The sequence below is a fragment of the Prinia subflava genome, chromosome 7, assembly GCF_021018805.1.
Source record: "Prinia subflava isolate CZ2003 ecotype Zambia chromosome 7, Cam_Psub_1.2, whole genome shotgun sequence".
Taxonomy (NCBI): Eukaryota; Metazoa; Chordata; class Aves; order Passeriformes; family Cisticolidae; genus Prinia; species Prinia subflava.
In genome coordinates this window covers 1394134-1417863 of record NC_086253.1, presented here as the reverse complement: position 1 = coordinate 1417863, position 23730 = coordinate 1394134, and the positions used below count along the sequence as shown (strand labels likewise).

The 23730-nt window shown below is 56.6% G+C and overlaps 1 protein-coding gene across 13 annotated transcripts in view; it reads left to right on the top strand.

The window, feature by feature from the left end:
• DYSF (dysferlin) overlaps positions 1 to 23730 on the top strand; it is a 70037-nt gene that overhangs the window by 5168 nt on the left and 41139 nt on the right. For 4 of the 13 annotated variants that reach the window (XM_063401266.1, XM_063401261.1, XM_063401265.1 and 1 more), the window contains exons 4-31: positions 569 to 674; positions 1331 to 1445; positions 1527 to 1720; positions 2358 to 2486; positions 2596 to 2658; positions 2754 to 2804; positions 2882 to 2912; positions 3691 to 3806; positions 4663 to 4789; positions 5070 to 5173; positions 6020 to 6088; positions 6188 to 6231; positions 6314 to 6396; positions 8845 to 8960; positions 9276 to 9389; positions 10531 to 10708; positions 11722 to 11846; positions 12838 to 12944; positions 14632 to 14824; positions 15516 to 15671; positions 16839 to 16970; positions 17285 to 17451; positions 17707 to 17821; positions 17913 to 18018; positions 18624 to 18766; positions 20206 to 20379; positions 20988 to 21093; positions 21333 to 21410. In XM_063401266.1, the coding sequence (XP_063257336.1) occupies positions 569 to 674; positions 1331 to 1445; positions 1527 to 1720; positions 2358 to 2486; positions 2596 to 2658; positions 2754 to 2804; positions 2882 to 2912; positions 3691 to 3806; positions 4663 to 4789; positions 5070 to 5173; positions 6020 to 6088; positions 6188 to 6231; positions 6314 to 6396; positions 8845 to 8960; positions 9276 to 9389; positions 10531 to 10708; positions 11722 to 11846; positions 12838 to 12944; positions 14632 to 14824; positions 15516 to 15671; positions 16839 to 16970; positions 17285 to 17451; positions 17707 to 17821; positions 17913 to 18018; positions 18624 to 18766; positions 20206 to 20379; positions 20988 to 21093; positions 21333 to 21410 (3242 nt within the window). Of the gene's footprint in view, positions 1 to 568; positions 675 to 1330; positions 1721 to 2357; positions 2487 to 2595; positions 2659 to 2753; positions 2805 to 2881; positions 2913 to 3690; positions 3807 to 4662; positions 4790 to 5069; positions 5174 to 6019; positions 6089 to 6187; positions 6232 to 6313; positions 6397 to 8015; positions 8058 to 8844; positions 8961 to 9275; positions 9390 to 10530; positions 10709 to 11721; positions 11847 to 12837; positions 12945 to 14631; positions 14825 to 15515; positions 15672 to 16838; positions 16971 to 17284; positions 17452 to 17706; positions 17822 to 17912; positions 18019 to 18623; positions 18767 to 20205; positions 20380 to 20987; positions 21094 to 21332; positions 21411 to 23730 lie in introns of all 13 variants that reach the window. The other 9 variants (XM_063401264.1, XM_063401258.1, XM_063401262.1 and 6 more) reach the window with 3 other exon arrangements.

The window sequence follows — 23730 nt, the reverse complement described above, 5'->3', positions numbered from 1 at the left end:
GGGATGGGAGGTTGGGAATGCGGCCTGGGCGAGAAGGATCCTGATTCCAGGGCTGGAGCCGAGGCTGGAATTGCTGCTGGGCTGAAATCCAAGGCAGCTGGAATTTGGGGCTGCTCCAAATCCGGAGTGCCCATAAATAGCCACGGGAAAATGGGAGGAGGGTCCCGGATCCCGGGACAGGAAGATTCCGCCATCCCAGGAGGATCCAGCCTGGCCTTGGGCACTGCCAGGGATCCAGAGGCAGCCACAGCAAAGCTGGGAATTCCAGCCCAGCCCTCCCCACCCTCCCAGGCAGCAATTCCTGCACAAGATCCCAGCCCAATCTCCCCTTTCCCAGTGGGAGCCATTCCCTGTGTCCTGTCCCTCCATCCCTTGTCCCCAGTCCCTCTGCAGCTCTCCTGGAGCCCCTCCAGGGGCTCTGAGGATTCCCTGGAATTTTCCCTTCTCCAGGGGAGCATTCCCAGCTCTCCCAGCCCGGCTCCATCTCTGTGACCTCCTCCGGACTCCCACCCCTGGCTCTGGAACGCTCCGGGTGCCCTTGGATCAGCCCTGTCCCTGTTTCCCGCAGGTTTTTGGGAGAGTCCCGGGTGCTGCTCCGGGATGTCCTGGGCACTCCCAGCCTGGCGGCCTCGTTCAACCTCCCCCTGCTGGACTCGCGCAAGGAGAGCACCGGGGTGAGCCCGGGACCGGCCTGGGACCAGTTTGGGACCAGTTTGGGACCAGTTTGGGACAGCTGGGGCTCCCAGTTTGGGACCAGTTTAGGCTCCCAGTTTGGGACCACCTGGGGCTCCCAATCTTGGGGGCATTTTGGGCTCCAGTTTGGGACCAGTTGGGGCTCCCAGTTTGGGAACAGTATGAGCCATGACATGGCCATGGGGGCTCCCAGTTTGGGACCAGTTGGGGCTCCCAGTTTGAGACCAGTAAAAGCCATGGCATGGCCATAGGGGTTCCCAGTTTGGGACCAGTCTGTCTCCCTTCCCTCCCACTTTGATCCCAGTGTGAGCCTGTCCTCCTCAGTCTGATCCCCAGTCCAAGCCTGTTCCTCCCAGTTTGATCCTGGTCTGATTCCCTTCCCTCCCAGTTTGATCCCAGCCTGACTCCCTTACCTCCCAGTTTGATCCCAGCCTGACTCCCTTACCTCCCAGTTTGGGACCAGTCTGAGCCTGTCCCTCCCAGTTTGATCCCAGTCTGAATCCCTTCCCTCTCAGTTTGGGACCAGTCTGACTCCCATCCCTCCCAGTCTGATCCCAGTCCGAGCCTGTCCCTCCCAGTTTGACCCCAGTTCTCCCATTCCTCTAACCTCTCTAAACCCTCATTCCCTCTTTTCCAGGCCTCCCTGTTCCTGCAGGTGTCCTACATCCCTCCTCCGGGCGCTATCCCGCTTTTCCCGCCCCCGGCCCCTCCGGAGCCGGCGCCGGCCGCTGCCGAGCTGGACACGGTCACCGGTACCCACAGCCCCTCCCGTCCTGGTCCTTGGGATCCACAACCATTCCCAAATCCCACATTTCCCTTCTCCCGCCGCGCAGAGACGGCCGGAGAGGAGGACACGGAAGATCCGGAGGCCGTTGGGGACACGGAGCCCTCGGCGTCCTCGGGAGCTCCGGGCTCGGAGCCACCCTCATTCCCAAGGAAACCGCCTGGGAATCTCATCCCGGGGGTGAAGAGGAAGAGGAGGAGCTCTCCCAAAAAACCTTTGTCCAACAAACCGCAGGATTTCCAGGTGGGATGAGCTGTTCCCATAAAATCCTGCAGGTTGTCCTGCATCCCGTGGGATGATCCTGGTGATCCCTTGTGCTCCATCCTCTGAGATGATCCCAGTGGTTCCCTGTCCTCCATCCCATGGGGTGATCCCACTGATTCCCATCCTGCTGATTCCCATCCTGTTGATTCCCTGTCCTCCATCCAATGGGATGATCCTGGTGATTCATTGTCCTTCATTCCGTGGGATGATCCCGGTGATTTCTTTTCCTCCATCCTGTGGGATGACCCTGGTGATTCCCTGCCCTCAATCCCATCCCAGATCCCCCTGATTCCCTGTCCTCCATCCATGGGATGATCCTGGTGATTCCCATCCTGATGAATGCCTGTCCTCCAATCCGTGGGATAATCCCAGTGATTCCCATCCTGCTGATTCCCTGCCCTCCATCCCATCCTCGATCCTGGTGCTTCCCTGTGCTCCATCCCATGGGATGATCCCGGTGATTCTTATCCCGGTGATTCCCTGCCCTCCATCCGTGGGATGATCCTGGTGATTCCCATCCCGGTGATTCCCATCCCGGTGATTCCCTGCCCTCCATCTGTGGGATGATCCTGGTGATTCCTATCCCGCTGATTCCCTGCCCTCCATCCCATCCCAGATCCGGGTGAGGGTCATCGAGGCCCGGCAGCTCCCCGGGATCCAGATCCGGCCGGTGGTGAAGGTGACGGTGGCCGGACAGACCCGGAGGACGCGGATCCGGAAAGGGAACAGCCCCTTCTTCGACGAGGTCAGCGGGAATTCCCGCTCCAGCGGCTCCTGGGGAGGCCAGGATGTGGGAATGTGCTCCAGGGTGGGAAACTGGGATAACGCCTCATCCTCATCCCGGTTTTCCACAGACTTTTTTCTTCAACGTCTTCGAGTCCCCATCGGAGCTGTTTGATGCTCCCATTTTCCTCACGGTGAGTGTTGGGAAACCCTGGAATTCTCAGGGTTCCCCAGGGCCCTCCATCCCAGCAGGATTTGGGTTGGATCGCCCATTTTTCCTCATTCTCAGGTGGTGGATTCCCGGTCATTCCGCACGGATTCGGTGATCGGGGAATTCCAGGTGAGATCCCGTCCCCCTTTCCCGGCGTTTCCCGCTCTGGATGAGCTCTGGAATCTCCTTTTCCTTTAATCCCGCAGATGGATGTGGAGACCGTTTACTCCGAGCCAAGTGAGCCTCGGGAAACTCCTTTGGGTTTTTTTGGGAAAGGCGCCCACACATCCCAGCCCTTCCATAGAAGAGGCCTGTGTCCATGATCGTGGAATCCCGGAATGGGTTGGGTGGGAAGGGAACTTAAGGATCATCCGGTTCCATCCAGGGAAAAATTCCACCATCCCAAGTGGATCAACTTGGCCTTGGGCACTGCCAGGGATCCAGAGGCAGCCACAGCAAATCTGGGAATTCCAGCCCAGCCCCTCCCCACCCTCCCAGGCAGCAATTCCTGCACAAGATCCCAGCCCAATCTCCCCTTTCCCAGTGGGAGCCATTCCCTGTGTCCTGTCTCTCCATCCCTTGTCCCCAGTCCCTCTGCAGCTCTCCTGGAGCTCCTGCAGGGACTCTGAGCATTCCCTGGATTTTTCCCTTCTCCAGGGGAACATTCCCAGCTCTCCCATCCCTGGCTCCAGAATCCTGAATGGTTTGGTTGGGAAGAGATCTTAAATCCCATCCCATTCCCACCCCCTCCATGTTCAGGGACACCTCTCACTATCCCAGTTTTCTCCAAGCTCACTCCAACCTGGCCTCGGACACTTCCAGAGATGGAGCATCCACAGCTTGTCAGGGAATTCTATCCCCAAATCCTCTCCCTCTTCCGTGGTCCCTTCCTGGGAAAGGACCTGAAATATTCCCTCATCCCTTTCCATGATTTTCATTTAAACCCCACCCAGGAGCATCCCTGACCTCCCTGCACATCCGAGGACTAATTCCCAGTTTTCCGCTGTTCCCTCAGAACACGCTTTCCGCAGGAAGTGGCTGCTCCTCTCGGATCCGGAGGATTTTTCCGTGGGAGCCAAGGGCTACCTGAAGGTCAGCGCCTGCGTGCTGGGGCCTGGAGATGAGGCTCCTGTGAGTATTCCCGCTGGGAATGGGGGGACATTCCAGCTGTAGGATATTCCAGCTCTGGGATATTCCAGCTCTGATTTATTCCAGCCCTGGGATATTCCAGCCCTGGGATATTCCAGCCCTGGGACATTCCAGCCCTGGGTTATTCGAGCTGTGGGATATTCCAGCTGTAGGATATTCCAGCTCTGGGTTCTTCCAGGCCTGGGATATTCCACCCCAGGGTCACCAACCCCCACGGCTCTTCCCAGGGAAGCTGCAGCTTGGATCTTCCTCCGTTTTGGGGGAAAAGCCCCACATTTTCTCATGGAATCATGGAATGGTTTGGGTTGGGAGGGGATCTTAAATCCCATCCATTCCCACCCAGGGACACCTCCCATTATCCCAGCTGGATCCAGCCTGGCCTTGGGCACTGCCAGGGATCCAGGGGCAGCCACAGCAAAGCTGGGAATTCCAGCCCAGCCCTCCCCACCCTCCCAGGCAGCAATTCCTGCACAAGATCCCAGCCCAATCTCCCCTTTCCCAGTGGGAGCCATTCCCTGTGTCCTGTCCCTCCATCCCTTGTCCCCAGCCCCTCTGCAGCTATCCTGGAGCCCCTGCAGGGACTCTGAGGATTCCCTGGATTTTCCCTTCTCCAAGGGAACATTCCCAGCTCTCCCAGGTTGGCTCCAGAATCCCAAAGTGGTTTGGGTGGGGAAGGGATCTTAAATCCCATCCCATGTTCAGGGACACCTCCCACTATCCCAGGCTTCTCCAAACCTCCACCTTGGATGCTCCAATCCACCCGGCCTCGCTTTTTTGGGATCCTCTTGCTCATTCCCAGAATCCGGGGGTGACTCTTCCCGCTGTCCTCTTCCCGCAGCTGGAGAAGAGGGAGGCGGCCGAGGACAAGGAGGACGTCGAGTCCAACCTGCTGCGCCCCACGGGGGTCGCGCTCCGCGGCGCCCAGTTCCGCCTCAGGGTCTTCAAGGCCGAGGACCTGCCCCAGAGTAGGCTCCGCTCCCTCCGGATCCCTTGGAATTGCCGTGTTCCGGGCGGGAATCAGGGCCCGGAGAAGGGGAGGAGGGTTTTAATCCAAGGATATCGGGTGTTTTTATGGGAAGGGAGTTCCCTACTGGTCTGAACTGGTTTTTCCACCCTGCTTTTCCCGCCTGGAGGGCGTCTCCTCCGTGGGAATGCTCATCCCGCTGGGAATGCCGTGGGAATGCTCATCCCGCTGGGAATGCCATGGGAATTCCGCGGGTTTTGGCATCTCCCTCTTCTCCCCAGTGGACGACGCCGTCGTGGACAACGTCCGGCAGATCTTCGGCTTCGAGAGCAACAGGAAGAACCTGGTGGATCCCTTCGTGGAAGTCAGCTTTGCCGGGAAAACGGTCAGCGGGGCGGGATCCCCCGGGAATCCGGGAATGGCGGCGGGAGGAAGGCGGGGTTGGGATGGCAGCGGGGTGTTCCGGGGGCTGGGATAACAGCGGGGTCGTCCTGGGATTGGGAATGGCAGCGGGACGACCTTTCATGGCCTTCAGTGTTGGGATTCCAGCGGGACATTCCGTCCCAGGTCTTTGGGATTGGGAATGCCATCAGGATGTCCTTGGTATTGGGAATTCAGTGGGATGTCCTTGAGGCTGGAATGGCAGCAGGACACTCCCCAGGAATTTGGGATTGGGATGGCAGCGGGATATTCCCACACAGATCTTTGGGATTGGGATTTCTGTGGGATATCCTTGAGGCTGGAATGGCAGCGGGACATTCCCACCCAGATTTTTGGGACTGGGATGGCACTGGGTTGTCCTTGGGATTGGGATGGCGGTGGGATGTCCTCAGGGTTGGGATGGCAGTGGGACATTCCCTTTGGATCCCTGGGGCTGAGATTTCAGTGGGATGTCCTTGGGGTTGGGATGGTGGTGGGATGTTCCCTGTGGATCCCCAGGCCTGCTCCTGGAATGAGGAAATTTGGAAATTTTTAAATGGAGGAATTTGTTCTTGGCCTGAGGGAATTTGCTCCTGGAATGGGGCAGATGTGATCCTGCTAATCCCAAAGTGGGAAGATCCCTGCGAAATCCGAAATATCCTCTGTCTCCTGCCCCAGGGGGTTTAGGAACCCCATGGAATCTGAGGCTGGATTTTAGGGACTCTGGGTTTTCCCAATTGCGCAAATTTCGCCAACAGCCGCTCTCCTGGGCCAACACCGACTTTTCCCTCTTCCCATCCCTCCCTTCCAGCTCTACTCTCGGATCCTGGAGAAAAATGCCAACCCCCAGTGGAACCAGTGCCTGACGCTGCCGGCCATGGTGAGCCCTGGTGTCCCCTCCCGGTGTCCCCAGTGTCCCCAGGGTCCCCTCCCGGTGTCCCCAGCGCCACTCACGCTCTCCCCGTATCCCTTTTCCCAGTTCCCTTCCATGTGCGAGCGGATGAGGATCCGTGTGACCGACTGGTGAGCGGGAAGGGCGTTCCCGGTGCCCGGAGCGGCGGGATGGGCACGGGGACGTCCCCAAAGTGACGGTGTCACCTCGCAGGGACCGTCTGACGCACAACGACGTCATCGGCACCGCCTTCCTGGGAATGTCCAAGATCTCGGCCCCCGGCGGGGAGCTGGAGGGTAAGGGCGGGAAGCAGGCTGGGATTTGGGATGCATGGCCTTGGAGCAGCTGCATGGCCTGGCCGGAGGTTGGTGGTGGCTTTGGGGATGTCACAGCTGTCACCATCCCCACCTTGGGGACAAGAGATGGGGGTTCTGGGATCTCTCCGAGCTGTGCCCCATTTCCGGATGGATCCTTCTGGATTTGGGATTTGGTGGGTTCTTGGGAATGAGGGAGGGAAGTTGCCAATCCATGGCGTGGCTGGATGTTGCTGGTGGCTTTGGGGACGTCACAGCTGTCACTGTCCCCGCCTTGGGGCCATGGCATGGGGGTTCTGGGATCGCTCCGAGCTGTGCCCCGTTTCCAGATGGATCCCTCTGGATTTGGGATCTGGTGGATTCTTGGGAATGAGGGAAGGAAGTTGCCAATCCATGGTGTGGCTGGGTGTTGGTGGTGGCTTTGGGAGTGTCACAGCTGTCACTGTCCCTGCCCTGGGGACACAGGATGGGGTCCCACGGTCACTTTGAGCTGTGCCCCATTTCCAGATGGATCCCTCTGGATTCGGGATTTGATGGATTCTCAGGAATGGGGGATGGGGGCTGCAGGTCCGTGGCTGCTGGAGGTTGGTGACACGTGGCGGTGTCACCGCCGCTGGCAGAGGCCACGTCCCCCCTGTGTCATCCCCTACTGAGGTGACACTTAGGGGCTGTCACAGGGTGGGAATTCCCATCCAGCGCGTGCCATTCCAAATCCCGGGAATTTTCCGCTGTTCAGGACCCCCAGGCGTGGCAGGGCTCAGCCGGGTGTCACTGTCACCGGTGCCAGGCAGGAATTTGGGACATGGCTTTGGAGGGCTTGGAGCTTCCCCCTGCATGAGCTTTTCCTGCTGCCAGTGCTTCCATGGAATCCGCGATCCCGGCGGGAATTCCGCACTTGGCTTTGTGACCGTCCCGTGAGCTGCAGGGACACGGGGTGGCCACGCTGGAAAAAGCTTGGAGCACCTTGGGATAGTGGGGTGTGTCCCTGCCCATGGAATGGGATGAGCTTTAGGATCCTTCCAAGCCATTCCGTGGATCCGGACATGATCCAGGGGCTCCACCCGTGTCCCACCCCAGTCCCCTCTTCCCAATCCCATCACAGATCCTGGGATGGGCTGGAGAGAGAGAGAGAGGCCGGGAGAGAGGATGGGAATGGGGGGATCTCCAGGATTGGCATCTCCCTCTCCACCACCGGGACCTGCCTGATCCCGAGGAAATGCCTGGGAATGCAACTCGGGGATGCTCCAATCCTGCTCCAGCCCCATCCCACAGCCTCTGGAATTGTCCAGGGCTGGGTTGGACAAGGCTTGGAACGATGGTGGGAAGTGTCCCTGGATGCACCTGGATGGGCTTGAAGGTCCATTCTCACCCCAGCCATTCCATGATTCCTTGATTTCCTTGGTTCCGTGATTCCATGACTCCATGATTCCATGACTCCACGATTCCACAGTTCCATGGAAAACCTCTCCCTTTCTCTCTCTGTCTCTCCGCACTCTAAAACCCGTGGGAATCTCCACCCTCATTCCCATCTCTGTCCCTTTTCCATGCTCCTCCTGCTTTCCCAACCTTTCCCAACCTCTCTCCCTCTCTTTGTGCCTCAGATGAGTTTCCTGATCCTGCGAAGCCTCCGAGACCCTCGGACTGTACGTTCCCAGTAACATCCCGGTTTTCCAGTGTCTCCCAGGACTGGTTTTTACCGGTTCCGCCCTCTGGACCGGGGGAGGATCAGCTGGGATGAGTTTGGCACCTTGGGAAAAGGGGAAAGGCTCCGGTTTGGCCCTCCGGGGATTCCCGGGATGCCATCGTGTCTGGAATGCGGAGCCAGCCGGGCGCACAGAGCTCCGGGCAGGATTCCCACTCAGAATTCCATAAAAATGAGCGGCTCTCCTTGTGGAATCACGGGATTGGGAAGTCCCTCTGATCCGTTGGCTCCGGACAGGATTCCTGCTCAGAATTCCATAAAAACGAGCGGTTCTCCTTGTGGAATCACGGGATTGGGAAGTCCCTCTGATCCGTTGACCACCCCGTATCCGTGTCCCCAAGTGCCACATCCACAGGGATGTCCGATCCCTCCAGGGATGGGGACGGCCCTTTCCAGGAAGGAATTTTCCCAAAAATCCAGCCTAAACCTCCCTTGGCACATCCTGAGGCTCTTCCCTCTCTCCTGTCACTCTTACTCTGTCTCACCCCTCTCTGACCTTGCTCTTTTCCATGGGGACTTTTCCTGGGATTGGGAATTCCCAGGATTCAGCCCCACACCCTCCGTGTCTCTCTCCTGCTCCGAGGTGAGCTCATGGGACCCAAAATGGGCGGAAGTTCCAGGATTTTGGTGGCCTCTGGCTGTGTGATCCCTGCGATCCTACAGCGAGCATGACGCATTCCCAGGCTGCCTCGGGAATCCCTAATCCCTCTTTTCCCTGCCATTCCCAGTGGATGACGGGCTGGGATTCCTGCCGACCTTCGGGCCCTGCTACATCAACCTGTACGGCAGCCCCCGGGAATTCACCGGATTTCCCGATCCCTACGAGACGCTCAATTTGGGAAAGGTGACATCGGCTGCTTCCTGGCGCATCCCAAAATAACCCTCCGGCTCCTCTTTTCCCAAAAAAAAAGAAAAAGCTGCTTCTAACCCAACCTGGCTTTGTCACCAGGAGCCTGCGCTGCGTTTCCCGCTCCCGACTATTCCCGCTAACGCCTCCCGATCCCGCTCTGCTCCCAAATTTCCGCCTCGGAAGCGCCAGCTGGAATCCTTTGCCTGACCTCGCTGCTCCGCGGTGAAGCTCCTCGGAAGCAAAGGCAGAGCTTGGCCTCGGGAAGGGAATTCCGGGATCCTGAGGCCTTTTCCTGGTTCTGTCCCAAAGGGCGAGGGGGTGGCGTATCGGGGCCGGATCCTGGTGGAGCTGGAGACCAAACTGGTGGAGCACATGGAGCAGAAGGTGGAGGAGATCCCTGCCGATGACATCCTGAGGGTGGAGGTATTGGAATTCTTGGATCATGGAATGGGTTGGGTGGGAACGGGCCTTGGAGCTGATCCTATTCCATGGTCAGAGACATCTCCCTGATCCCAGGTGGATCCAAGCCCCAGTGTCCAACCTGGCCTTGGGCACTGCCAGGGATCCAGGAGCAGCCACAGCAAAGCTGGGAATTCCAGCCCAGCCCCTCCCCACCCTCCCAGGCAGCAATTCCTGCACAAGATCCCAGCCCAATCTCCCCTTTCCCAGTGGGAGCCATTCCCTGTGTCCTGTCCCTCCATCCCTTGTCCCCAGTCCCTCTGCAGCTCTCCTGGAGCCCCTGCAGGCCCTGCCATGACGTTGTGGGAGATTTCCCTTCATTCTGGCTCTCTCAGATTTCCTCTTTTGGCTCCTTTTCCATGAGAAGTTGCAGCCTCGTCTTCCATCTGGTTTTCCTAAAATCCCCCCAAATTTCCTGTGCTCCAAAGGTTGTTATTCCTCCTAAAAGGAAATTCCCATCCTGGGATCACTGAGGTTGGACAATCTCTGCAGGATCATTGAGTCCGAGCTGTGCCCGATCCCCACCTTGGCACTGAGTGCCACATCCAGGAATTCCTTGGACACCTCCAGGGATGGGCACTCCAAACCTCCCTGGGCAATTCCAATCCCTGAGCTCCCTTTCCATGAGGAAATTCCTGCTGCTGTCCACCCTGAGCCTCCCCTGGCCCAGCCTGAGGCCGTTCCCTCTTTTCCTGTTATTCCCTGGATCAGATCCCAACTCCTACCTGGTTCCAGCATTCCAGGAAGTTGTGCAGAGCCACAAGGTCCCTCCTGATCCTCCTTTTTTCTGGGATGAGCCCCTTTCCCAGCTTCCTCAGCTTTTCCTGGTTCTCCAGCCCCGTCCCAATTCCCTCAGCTTTTCCTGGTTCTCCAGCCCTTTCCCAGTTCCCCCAGCTTTTCCTGGTTCTCCAGCCCTTTCCAAGCTCCCTCAGCTTTTCCTAATATTCCAGCCTTTTCCCAATTCCTTCAGCTTTTCCTGGTTCTCCAGCCCCTTCCCAGCTCCCTCATCCTCTCCCAAGGGTTTACTCTCCAGCCTCCTCCGGCTCAAACTCCCGGAGATCATTCCCAGCACCTCCTCCATGCCCAATTCCCGCCTGTATTCCAGAAGTACCTGCGCCGACGGAAGTATTCCCTCTTCGCCGCCTTCTACTCGGCCACGATGCTGCAGGGCGTGGACGGCGCCGTGCAGTTCGAGGTCAGCGTTGGGAATTACGGCAACAAATTCGACACCACCTGCCTGCCCCTGGCCTCCACCACCCAGTACAGCCGGGCCGTCTTCGACGGTGAGCATGGCATGGATCCCGACCCTCGGGAATCCCAGGAATCCCGGGAGGAAACCCCAGAGTTGCAGAATGGGGTTGGGTTGGGAGGGGCTTGGAGGTTTTGTGGGTGGGGGCGCGTTCCGCTGTCCCAGGTGGATCCAACCTGGCCTTGGGCACTGCCAGGGATCCAGGGACAGCCACAGCAAATCTGGGAATTCCAGCCCAGCCCCTCCCCACCCTCCCAGGCAGCAATTCCTGCACAAGATCCCAGCCCAATCTCCCCTTTCCCAGTGGGAGCCATTCCCTGTGTCCTGTCCCTGCAGGCCTTGTCCCCAGTCCCTCTGCAGCTCTCCTTGAGCCCCTCCAGGAGCTCTGAGGATTCCCTGGATTTTTCCCTTCTCCAGGGGAACATTCCCAGCTCTTTCAGAACAGAGGGGCTCCAGAATCCTGGAACGCTTTGGGTTGGAAGTGACCTTAAATCCCATCCCATTCCCACCCCATCCATGTTCAGGCACACCTCCCCTATCCCAGGTTTCTCCCAGCCCCAATGTCCAACCTGGCCTTGGACAATTCCAAGGATCCAGGGGCAGCCAGGGGCTGTGTCCCGGTGATCCTGCTGAAGGTGTCCCTGCTTGGACCAGACAGCTCCAAAGGGATTTCCCACCCCAGCCATGGGGAGTTTGTGTCTGGGAAGGATCAGGAAAGCCGCAACTTCTCTCGGCTCCATGAGGAGTTTTTTGGGAGCGCCTTTCCCTGGCCTTTCCCTGACTCCCATCCTCACCCCACCAGGAATGCTAAGCTGGTGCCTGGCCTCGCCGCCGGAGCCATGGGGTCAGATCCGGTTGGATCTTGGCGGGATCTCGAGGATTTGGGAGAACACCATCCCCATCCTTCCCCCAAACCCCTTCGGAGGCGGTGTCCTGTCCCAATCCTGCTCTTCCCCCGTTATCCCGGCTCCGAGGAGCAGCCCCGTTATTTATCCCAGCTCCGAGGGGTGGCCCCGCTGCCCCGCGGTGACACGGTGCTGTCCCCAGGCTGTCACTATTATTACCTGCCCTGGGGGAACGTGAAGCCCGTGGTGGTGCTGTCCTCGTACTGGGAGGACATCGGGCACCGCACGGACGCGCAGAACCTGCTGCTGCACGGGGCCGAGCGGCTGGTGAGTGACGGGGACACCCTGGGGACACGCTGGGGACACCCTGGGGACACCCTGGGGGCACCCTGGGGGCACCCTGCGGACATCCTGGGACACACCGGGAGGGGACACGCTGGGAACACGCTGGGGCACCCTGGGAGCACCCTGGGGACACCCTGGGACACACGGGGGACATGCTGGGGCCACCCTGGTGACACTGGAGGGGACGGGGGGCCACTTCCAGCCTGTCACAGCCGCGTATCCGCCGGATGAGGAGCTCCATGGAATCACAGAGTCCTGGAATGGTTTGGGTGGGAAGGGAGCATAAATCCCATCCCATTCCCACCCTGTCCAAGGGCAGGGACAGCTCCCGTTGTCCCAGGTGGATCCAGCCTGGCCTTGGGCACTGCCAGGGATCCAGGGGCAGCCACAGCAAAGCTGGGAATTCCAGCCCAGCCCTCCCCACCCTCCCAGGCAGCAATTCCTGCACAAGATCCCAGCCCAATCTCCCCTTTCCCAGTGGGAGCCATTCCCTGTGTCCTGTCCCTGCAGGCCTTGTCCCCAGTCCCTCTGCAGCTCTCCTGGAGCCCCTGCAGGGACTCTGAGGATTCCCTGGAATTTTCCCTTCTCCAGGGGAACATTCCCAGCATTCCCAGAGCAGAGGGGCTCCAGAATCCTGGAATGGTTTGGGTTTGGAGAATCCCCAACCCACCCCATTCCATGTTCAGGGACACCTCCCACAATCCCAGATTGCCCCAGCCCTGTCCAACCTGGAGACAATTCCAGGGATCTGGGGCCCATCCCTCAGCTCCTGAGTGATTTCCTGATGGATTTTCTGTTGGGTTTCCCTGTTGTTTCCCCCGGAGCTCCCAACATTTCGATGCAGACCCCTGGTGGGACCCAGAGTGGATCCTCTGATCCCGGAGAGCTTCCCCAGCTCCTTTGTGGGAATGTCCTGGAAGCGGGATGGGATTCCGGGCGATCCCGCGGCTCCTGATCCTCGCTTTTCCTTCAGGAAGCCAACCTGGAGAAGGTGCAGGTGGCGCTGAAATCCAGCCGCTCTCCCATGGAGCTGGAGGCCCTGGGATCCCAACTGCTCGATGATGTCATCGCCGACTGCAGGTCCTTCGGGAATTTGGGATGGGAAACCTTTCCTGATGTTTCTTTCTTGATCTTGGAAGGGACTGCTGCCTCCGCCCCTCTTCTCCCTTCTTTTCCTCCTTTTTTTCTCCCTTTTCCCCATTTCCTCCCCCATTTTTTCCCTTTTCCCTTCTTCCTCCCCATTTTCCCCTCTCTTTTCCCATTTTCCTCCTTTTTTCCCCTCCTCTTTTCCTCCCTTTTTTCCACTTCCCCCCTTTTTCCCCCTTTTTCCTTTTTCCCTTCCCCCCACTTCCCCCCCCACCCCCTCCCTTTTCCCCCTTTCCCCCTCTTTTCCCACCTTTTTCCTGCTCATTCCACCTCACTCCAAATCCTAGGACTATCCAAATCCAGGCTGGACAGAGCTTGGAGCAACCTGGGATAGTGGAAGATCCCAAACCATTCCGTAATTCCATGTTCTCCCCATTTACCTGCAATAAAAATGGGATTTACAGATCCCAATCCCCATTCCTGAGGTGGGAATGTATCCTTAAAAATCCCCCTCCAAACCTCTCCACGGCCTAAAAACAAATTTATCTTTCTCTCCATCTATTTTTTCCGGAGGAAATCCCGATTTGTGGCTCGGGAGCCGGGAGCAGGAAGTTCATTTATAGCAGCGGATCCATAAATCCTTGAATTTTACAGGAAAACCTCCCCAGTTTGGCACCTGATCCATTTTTCCAGGAGCTTGGATCAGTGGATATTGCAATGTGGGTGTGGCTCGTTCCCATCCTGATTCCAGGGGGAATTCCGGCTGTGGTTGGAAGCTCTTTTGCTCTTCCCATTCCTAAATATCTTTGCTGGCATCTCAGTTCCTTGGAAACTCACTGAAAATGTGGAAAAACCATTACAAAAGGCTGGAAAACCCCTCAGGAAGCTGGATGAGCTATTGGGGGTGGATTTGGGATGGATTAATGACCATTAATGACAATTAGTCATCATTAATGACCTTTAACGATCATTAATGACCAAAACCACCATTAATGATGATTGGTGACCATTAATGGCCATTAAAGATGATTAGTCACCCTTAATTACCTTTAATGATAACTATTGAGCATTAATGATCATTAATGACCATTAGTGACCTTTAATGATCCTTAGTGACCATCCATGATGATTGGTGATCAGTAGTGACCATTAATGACCGTTAATGACGATTAATGATGATTGGTGACCATGAATGACCTTTAATGATCATTAATGACCGTTAATGACCATTGATGATGATTGGTGACCATTAGTGACCATTAATTACCATTAATGACCATCGATGATGATTGGTGACCATTAGTGACCATTAATGACCGTTAGTGACCATTAATGACCATCCACGATGATTGGTGACCATTAGTGACCATTAATGACCGTTAGTAACCATTAATGACCATCCACGATGATTGGTGACCATTAGTGACCATTAGTGATTATTAATGACCATTAACGACCATCCATGATAGTTGATGACCATTAGTGACCATTAATGACCATTAACGACCATCAATGATGACTGGTGACCATTAGTGACCATTAGTCACCATAAATGATGATTGGTGACCATGAATGACCACTAATGATGATTGCTGACAATTAACAACCCTTAATGACCCTTAACGACCTCCAAGGTCCATCCTGATCTGACCCAATCTCCGATTCCCGCCCATCCCTGCAGCCTGAAGCTTCCCGATGTCCTGGGGAAAGCGTCCAGCACCCACCTGGATCAGAACCTGTTCCGCTTCCGGAGCACCCACCTGGAGCAGATCCTGAAGGTGGCCCTGAGGCTCAAGCACGAGAATTCCAGCCTTTCCCAAATCCTGGACCAGGCAGAGGATTGGCTGTGCCGGCTCCGGGCCATGGCGGAGGAGGTGACTCTTCCTGGTTTTCCCGTCGTGGTTTTTGTGGGAAGTGGGGGTGATGTTCCATCCCGGCTCCCGAATCCGTGGATTCTCCCATGGCGCCAGGTTTGGCTCCGGTGGCTGAGGATGGTCTTGCTCATGGATGAGTTGAGGTCACTCATGGATGGGGAGCGGCCCTGGGAGAAGGACTTGGAATGTTGGTGGGTGGGAAGCTCCACGTGCTCCGGGTTGATCCCACAGCAGGAAAAGAGGGAATTCTGCCCCTCTGCTCTGGAGCCAGACTGGGAATGCTGGGAATGTTCCCCTGGAGAAGGGAAAATTCCAGTCAATCCTCAGAGTCCCTGCAGGGGCTCCAGGAGAGCTGCAGAGGGGCTGGGGACAAGGGATGGAGGGACAGGACACAGGGAATGGCTCCCACTGGGAAAGGGGAGATTGGGCTGGGATCTTGTGCAGGAATTGCTGCCTGGGAGGGTGGGGAGGGGCTGGGCTGGAATTCCCAGCTTTGCTGTGGCTGCCCCTGGATCCCTGGCAGTGCCCAAGGCCAGGCTGGATCCACCTGGGAACAGTGGGAGGTGTCCCATGGAACGGGATGAGCTGTAGGATCACTCCCAACCCAAACTATTCCATGCTTTCCCAATCCCATTCCGGGCTGTGCTGGTGGATCCTTCCCGAGGGAATCCCATGGATTTGTGTTTTCCAGCCCCAGAACAGCCTCCCGGACATCATCATCTGGATGCTCCAGGGGGACAAACGCGTGGCCTTCGCCCGTGTCCCGGCCCACCAGGTCCTGTATTCCCGGAGCGACTCCAACTGCTGCGGCCGCAACTGTGGCAAGCTCCAGACCATCTTCCTTAAGGTACCTCGGGAAGTGTGTCCCGGCGGAATCTTCATCTTCCAAACAGTTTTCCCACTGAAAATAATAAAAAAAAGATGGAAAACCCAGCAGGGAAAGCTCAAATCCCAACATAGGGCTCAGCCGCATTTTGACGGAATCATGGAAAGGTTTGGGTTGGGAAAGACCTTAAATCCCAACAATTCCACCCCATCCACGGACAGGGACAGCTTCCATTATCCCAGATGGATCCAAGTCCATCCAACCTGGCCTTGGACACTTCCAGGGATGGAGCAGCTGCAGCCTCTCTGGGAATTCCAACCGTTTGAAACCACAGGAAAAAGTCCGGGTTGTGCTTTTGGTGGAGTCCAGCTCCTCCTCCATGGATCTGCAGCAGATTCCTGGATATCTCCCTCTGTCCTGAAATTCTAAGGCAGGGAAGATTATTCCCAGTTTATGCTTTTTTAGGGAAATCAATTTTATTTTTTTCATTTTTAATGTTTTTCCAAATTCCTGACCCTTTGCCATTCCAGAAAATTTTGGCTGCTGCCTCCTCTCCCAGGCACTTCCCGAGCTTCTCCCATATCCAAGGATGTTTCAGGTCTGGAAAATATTTGAAGCAGGGAAAAAAAAAATCCCAATTTCCAAACTCAGATGGTGCCAAAAGTGAACTCAGATCTCAAAATTGGGATTTTTCCTTATCCGTGATTTTTTTGTGGAAAACCAGCAGCGCTCAGAGCTGGAAAAAGTGGCTGGGAGAGCAGTGAGGAAAAATTCCTGGAGATTGTTCCTGGTTTTGCTGGATGTGTGCGTTGGGTTTGGTGTCCTGTCCCTGTCCTCGTCCCTGTCCTTGTCCCTGTCCTCGTCCTTGTCCTTGTCCCTCTCCCTGTCCTTGTCCCTGATCTTGTCCATGCCCTCTCCCTGTCCTTGTCCCTGTCCCTATCCCTGATCCTGTCCAGGACCTCTGGAATTTTGCAGCTCCTCGAGGTCAGCTGAGGACACGTTTTAGGGATGTTGCTGGTGGCAGTGGGATGACCCTGAAGGTCTTTTCCAGCCTCAATCCCGTGATCCCAAAGTGCTCCACCCGCTCCTGACATTATCCCAACTGCTCCATCCGGGAATCTTCATTCCCACCTTCCCAGCTTCCAAGAATTCCCGCTAATCCCTTCCTGGTGACCTTTTCCTTGGCAGTACCCGCAGGAGGAGGTGACGGGGCCGCGGATCCCGGCACAGATCCGGGTGCGGCTCTGGTTTGGGTTGGCCGTGGATGAGAAGGAATTCAACCAGTTCGCCGAGGGAAAGCTCTCCGTCTTCGCCGAAACCGTGAGCATTCCCAAGGGATCCCCATCCCGCCGGGAAAAGGAGGCGGGCTGGACCTAAAACCTCATCATTCCCTAAAACCTGCGGGAAGGAGGAACTGTTTCCACCAGCTCAGCCTGGAATGCTGAGGGGAAAGTTGGGAATGAGCCATGGAGCCGCGTTGTCCCTCACAACGGGAAAATCGGGATGCCATGGGATGGGCTGGGCTTTTCCCAGGGAATCTGTCCCTCTGCACGGATTATTCACGGGATTCTGTGGGATTGTTCATGGAATTCTGTTATTCCGACCCCCAATCCATTTTTCTTTGGCTCTCCCAGTACGAGAACCAGACCAAGCTGGCGCTGGTGGGGAACTGGGGCACCACCGGCCTCACTTATCCCAAATATTCCGATGTCACCGGCCGGATCAAGCTTCCCAAGGACAGCTTCCGGCCCTCCGCGGGATGGACCTGGGCCGGGGATTGGTTCGTCTGCCCAGAAAAGACGTGAGTGGGGCTTTTCCACTGGGAATTCCTGGGAATCCCCAAATCCCATGGGAAAATCTGGGATGCCCCCGAGGTCTGTGCCCGTGGATGCGATTCCCTCTCATCCAAATCTTGGGATGCTCCAAAACCGAGGAGCTTCGGGGTGGGATTTTCGTCCTGGTTTGGGGTTTTTCCTGAGGGGCGGGAGGAATTTGGGAGGGCGCAGGAGGAAGGCGGGATGGAGAATCCCTGACTTTGGGTATTCCCGGGATTCAGGCTGTTGCACGACGTGGACGCCGGGCACCTGAGCTTCGTGGAGGAGGTGTTTGAGAACCAGGTCCGGCTTCCCGGGGGGCAGTGGATCCACATGACCGATTCCTACACGGACGTGGTGAGGGAAAGCTGGGAATTCTGGGAGCCAGGCCGGAATCCCGGGGGGAATTCAGGGATCGGTTTGGGTGAGAATTCCCTGTGTCCCACAGAACGGGGAGAAGGTGCTGCCCAAGGATGAGATCGAGTGTCCTCCGGGCTGGAAGTGGGAAGATGTGGAGTGGGACACGGATCTCAACAGGGCTGTGGATGAGAAAGGTACCAAAGGCGGAATTTTGGGATCTGGGATTTGGGAAGTTTGGGATCCTGGATTGGGGAATTTTGGGATCTGGGAATTTGGGAATTTTGGGATCCTGGATTGGGGAATTTTGGGATCCGGGATTTGGGAAGTTTAGGATTTTTTCCATGGTCTGAAATTCATTTTTTCCATGGATGAAAACATTCCCATGGCTGTGGGAGCTGGATCAGGAGAAGGGATCAGGCCCTGGGGGATGCTTTTCCCTTGGCTCTGCCGGCAGCTGCAGGATGGGAATTCCCAAAGGCAGTGCTGGGATAATCTGGGACGATCCTGGTGGAAAAGAAATGGAAAACACCGGGCTGGAGAGTGCTGGGATGGTTCCTGGTTGGAATGGCTGGAGGGAGGGCGGGAAGAGTCCCCAGGGTGGGATTTGGGGTCAAGGACACCATGGATCCATCCCTGGACATTCCAGAGGGATGGATTGTGCCGTAAGGAGGGAAATCCAACCGGGAAATTTCGCTGGATTCAGCCACACCTTCACTGCTGGAAATTCCTGGTGGGACTCAAGGTTGAGGGGAAGTGAGGCTCTTCTCCCGCCTCCCAAGGGCATTCCCTTCTTCCCAAGGTTGGGAATACGGGATCACGATCCCTCCGGACCGCAAGCCCAAGGCGTGGGTGCCGGCGGAGAAGATGTTCCACACCAACCGGCGCCGGCGCTGGGTGCGGCTCCGCCGGCGCGACCTGGAGCACATGGACGCCGTGAGAAAGGTGGGAAGGGCCCGGAAAAGGCGCCACGGGATTGGGATGCAGTGCCGTCCCTCCGAGTGGGCGCCTGGCTTTGGCAGGATCTGCTTTTCCTTGGAAGCTGGAGGGGGCTTGTCCCGGTTTCCAGCGGAAAGCGCCACATTCCAAAGGGTGGAGAAAATTCCGGAGGGATCGGCTGGGATGCGGGGTGGAATGGGGACATCCAGGGAAATCCCGGAGTGTGGGAAACGGGGAGGGACGATGTCCCCAGCCTGTCCCTATCCCGCTTCCCTCTAGATGGTGCCGTTGTACCGGGAATGCCGCTTCCCAGCCTCCCTCCTTGCCTACATGCTGCCGCTTCCCAAGGCTACGCATCTCCCTTCCCGGAAAATTTTTTGGGATAACTGTAGCCACTGTCACCCCGATTTTTGTGGGTGTCACTGGGAAAAAAACCTGGCAGGGCTTGTGGTGGATGATCCAGGGAGAAATTCCAGAGGTGGCAGAGCCGTGGGAGGAGGCGGGATGACGGCAAAGGGAAAAGCGGGATGGGAATCGGAGCTGCTGGAGCTCCACAGGCCTGGGCAGGATCTGGCCCCAGCCCAGCGATCCCGCTCCAAGCGGGATTCATCCCAGGGATTGGGGAAGGGCTGCATTCCCAGTGGTGGATCCAGCAGTGTTAATGGTTGGATTGGGAAAATCCAGCTCCATCCCTGTCAGTGTCCAAGGCCAGGTTGGACACTGGGAATGGGAGACACCTGGGATAGGGGAGGTGTTTCTGCCCATGGATGGGGTTGGGAGTGGGATGGGATTTAGGGTCCCTTCCCACCCAAGCCATGCCAGGATTCTGGAGCCCCTCTGCTCTAGAGCCAGGCTGGGAGAGCTGGGAATGTTCCCCTGGAGAAGGAAAAATCCAGGGAATCCTCAGAGTTCCTGAAGGGGCTCCAGGAGAGCTGCAGAGGGACTGGGGACAAGGGATGGAGGGACAGGACACAGGGAATGGCTCCCACTGGGAAAGGGGAGATTGGGCTGGGATCTTGTGCAGGAATTGCTGCCTGGGAGGGTGGGGAGGGGCTGGGCTGGAATTCCCAGCTTTGCTGGGGCTGCCCCTGGATCCCTGGCAGTGCCCAAGGCCAGGCTGGATCCACCTGGGACAGTGGGAGGTGTCCCATGGAACAGGGATGAGCTTTAAACTCCCTTCCATCCAGAACCATTCCATGATTCCATGATGATCTCCCAGGCCTTTCCCAACCTAATCCAACCTACCCTGGAGACCTTTCCCAACCTGAACATTCCTGTGATTCTCTAAACAATTCCACTACTCCATTCCGTGATTCCAACTTGGGGGAGACACAGGGAAAACCTGAGGCGGAACAACCATTATCCCAACAACACCCCGAAAAACCCAAATCCACAATTTTGGGCCAATCCCGGAAAACCTGATCCCTGTGATCCCTCTCTGGCAGCACAAGCAGGAGGAGCTGGATGGGGACGGTTGGGAATACGCTTCCCTCTTCGGCTGGCGCTTCCACCTCCAGCAGCGCCGCTCCGACTCCTTCCGCCGGCGCCGCTGGAGACGCCGGATGGAGCCTCTGGAGCGCACCGGCCCCGCTGCCGTCTTCGCCTTGGAAGGGGCTCTGGTAGGGAACAGCTTCCCCCATTCCCAGATTTCCACCTGGGAATGTTATCAGCCGCTCATTATCTGCTTCCCATTATCCACCCTGTTTGCTCCATGCTCTGGATTTCCCAATCCGCTGCTTTTCCAGTGATTCCACCAGAGCCAAGGCAGCACAAAGCTCCCATTCTGTGTTTTTATGGAATTTTTTCCCCTCTCTCCTGTTTGGCTTTTTTCCCCCCTCTCTTCCCCTGCTCTGTCTTGCCCTCCAATCCAGGGTTGATCCCTTTGGGATAAAAGCGGCTCCGCGGTGTTTTCCATGGGCTGCTCCTGTCTCGGGGGATCCCGGCTCCCAGAGCTCCCGGCGAGGATTGTTCCCTATTCCCCTTTTCCCCATGGGATCCACAGGTGGGAATTCTCAGCCTTGGAAATCGCTCCTTTCCCCGCAAATATTCCAAGGCCAGTGGGGAATTAGGAGGACTCAGGAATCTCCAAGAGCTTTTCCAACCTAAATTTTGGCATTCCAGGGAATGCTGGAAGCCCAGACTCCTCCTGAGAATTCCCCATCCCGTGGGGAATCCTGACTCTGGAGGTGATCCCGGCATTCCCGACTTTCCGTGGTTTTCCTTGCAGGGAGGAGTGACGGACGACAAGAGCGACGACGGAAAATCCGACGGAAAATCCGCGTCCACCCTGAGCTTCGGAGTCAACAGGCCCACGATCTCCTGCATTTTTGACTGTAAGGACCCCAGGGCAGCGGGAAAGGCGCTTCCCATCCTTTTCCCAGAAAAAGATGGAAAAAGAAAGATGGAAAAAGGGTGGAGGGGAGGACGGTGCTTATGGGAACATCCGCAGGCTCCGGGATCACTGCTCGGGATATCCTGGGAGGGGTTAAGCCGGGATTCCCTCAGATGGGAGGCTGGGAAGGATGGAGCACAATCCCTGGGATTTTTTCCATGTTTTCCCTTCTTCTGGCAGCTGGGAACAGATTCCACCTGCGCTGTTACCTGTACCAGGCGCGGGATCTCATGGCCATGGACAAGGACAGCTTCTCCGGTGAGTCCGCGTCGGGATGGAATTCCGGGAACAGAGGGACCAATCCATGGGCAGGGACACCTCCCACATTCCCAGGTGGATCCAGCCTGGCCTTGGGCACTGCCAGGGCTCCAGGGGCAGCCACAGCAAAGCTGGGAATTCCAGCCCAGCCCCTCCCCACCCTCCCAGGCAGCAATTCCTGCACAAGATCCCAGCCCAATCTCCCCTTTCCCAGTGGGAGCCATTCCCTGTGTCCTGTCCCTCCATCCCTTGTCCCCAGTCCCTCTGCAGCTCTCCTGGAGCTCCTTCAGGCTCTGGAATGGGCTCCAAGGAATCTCTGGAGCCTTTCCCTCTCCTGGCTGGATATGATGGAGCACAGGGAAAAACTTCCATGGGATGTGCCCAGGGAAAATTCCGGAGGGTGACAGGATTTAATCCGGACCTCGGCACGGTCCAGCCCCTTCTTCTCCAGCATCCTTAGGAAATTCTTTGTTGGATTTGATCCAGTGGAAGGTTCCCAGCCCATGGGGTTGGATCTGGATGATCCCTAAGGTCCCTTCCATCCCAGAACAGTCCATGTTCCATAAAACTTCCATGATTCCGTAATTCCTTTGCATCCCCCTTCTCCCAGCTGGACAGGAGGGCAACAGCCCCTGGAGTTTGGGATTTAGGAAGGGGCTTTCCCTGGAAAAAAAGGGAATCCAGGTTGAAAACAGGGGCTGGCCTTTGTGGAGGAGTTTTCCAAGTCCTGCTGCTCCACCCATTCCCAGCATAACTCCAGGGGTTTCTGAAATTCCCAGGATTGTGCTGCTGTGGTCGGGACTTCCCACGCTGGGGCTTTTTTGGGATAGGAATGAAGTCGGAATAGGAGAAATCCTTTTATCCGTGGGATTTCCGTGCTGGAGGTGCTTGGAGGGTTGGATGCAGGTGGAACATCCCTTTGGAATGTGGTTGAGGGAGCATGGAATGCCTGGAATTATCCCGGGAGTTGGAAATTCCCAGATCCTCATCCCTGGAGGCTGGGCCATCCCAGCCAGGTATTCCCATTAATGCTTCAGAGCTGGAAAAGCAGGAAAAGGGAATGTCACCTCCTCTGGATCAGAGCTGGGATAACGTGGAATGTCCCAAATCCCGGGAAAAGAGTCCACTGGAGGGAGGAATCCAGCGTCCCTCCAGGGCTATCCCTGCTCGATTCCCGTCAGAATTTACAGAGGGATTTGGTTGGGATTTCCCTCCAAATCCTGGGATTTAAATCCCACTGGGAACAGCGCATCCCGGTAATGATGGGAAACAGGGACAATCCCAAAGCTGGGGAGGCAGCTGGACCATGATCCTGAGGGAATCCTGCTTTTCCCAGTCATTGGAATAACGTGATTTTTGGGAATAAACACCCCAGAGCATCCAAAAAAATCCCCCAGTGTCTGCTCCCACCTGGAATTCCCACAAAGGGCTCCTTGTCGGGATGAGGAGGTGGGAGCGAGGTGAGCTCATGGCCCGGGAGGGGAGTCCGGAATCGTTTTCCTTTGGAAAAATCCCGGCCAAGGACAACACAAGCAGCAACCGTTCCACAATGCGGGATTGTGATTCCTGCTGCCGGGAATAAAGGAGTTCATTAAAGGGGCTCGGCAGTTGGAAAAATAAACATTCCCTGCTCCCAACAAAGGGGCTTTAGAGAGGTTTCCATGAAAAATGAAAAAAAAAAAAAAGGAGCAGAAGGGAGGGAAAAATGGGGAAATAAAAAAAAAGGGAAAAGCAACTCCAAATCCAGGGGGTTTTGTTTATTGTGATGGATTTGTCTGAGGAAAAGTGGGAAAGGCTCTTCCCAGAGGGGGTTTTTGGGAATGTCCGAGGGGTCCCGGCTTGTTAAGCGTGGATAGAGAAGAAAATCCAACCCCGGGTGCCCCAACTCCTTGGAAAAGGGGGGAAAAGGGGGAATGCTGCTGGGATCAGCTGGTCCTGCTTCCAGGGGCTGTGGGATAATCCTGGGATCTGAATCCAGGGATGCGGGATTTTCCTGGGAGCTGAATCCAGGAATGTGTGTGGGATAATCCCGGGATCTGAATCCATGGGTGTGGGATAATCCTGGGATCTGCAGCTGGGGATGTGTGGAATAATCCTGGGAGCTGAATCCAGGAATTCGGGGTAATCCTGGAAGCTGCATCCTTTGGCTCCCATTAAAGCTTCCAGGGGTCCGTGGGATGTTCCTGGAATTTGCATCCAGGGATGTGTGGGATGCTCCTCTGTCTCCCAGGCAGGAATTCCTTTCCAAGATCCCAGCCCAGTCTCCCCTTTCCCAGTGGGAAGCCATTCCTTGTGTCCTGTCCTTATCCCAAATCCTTCT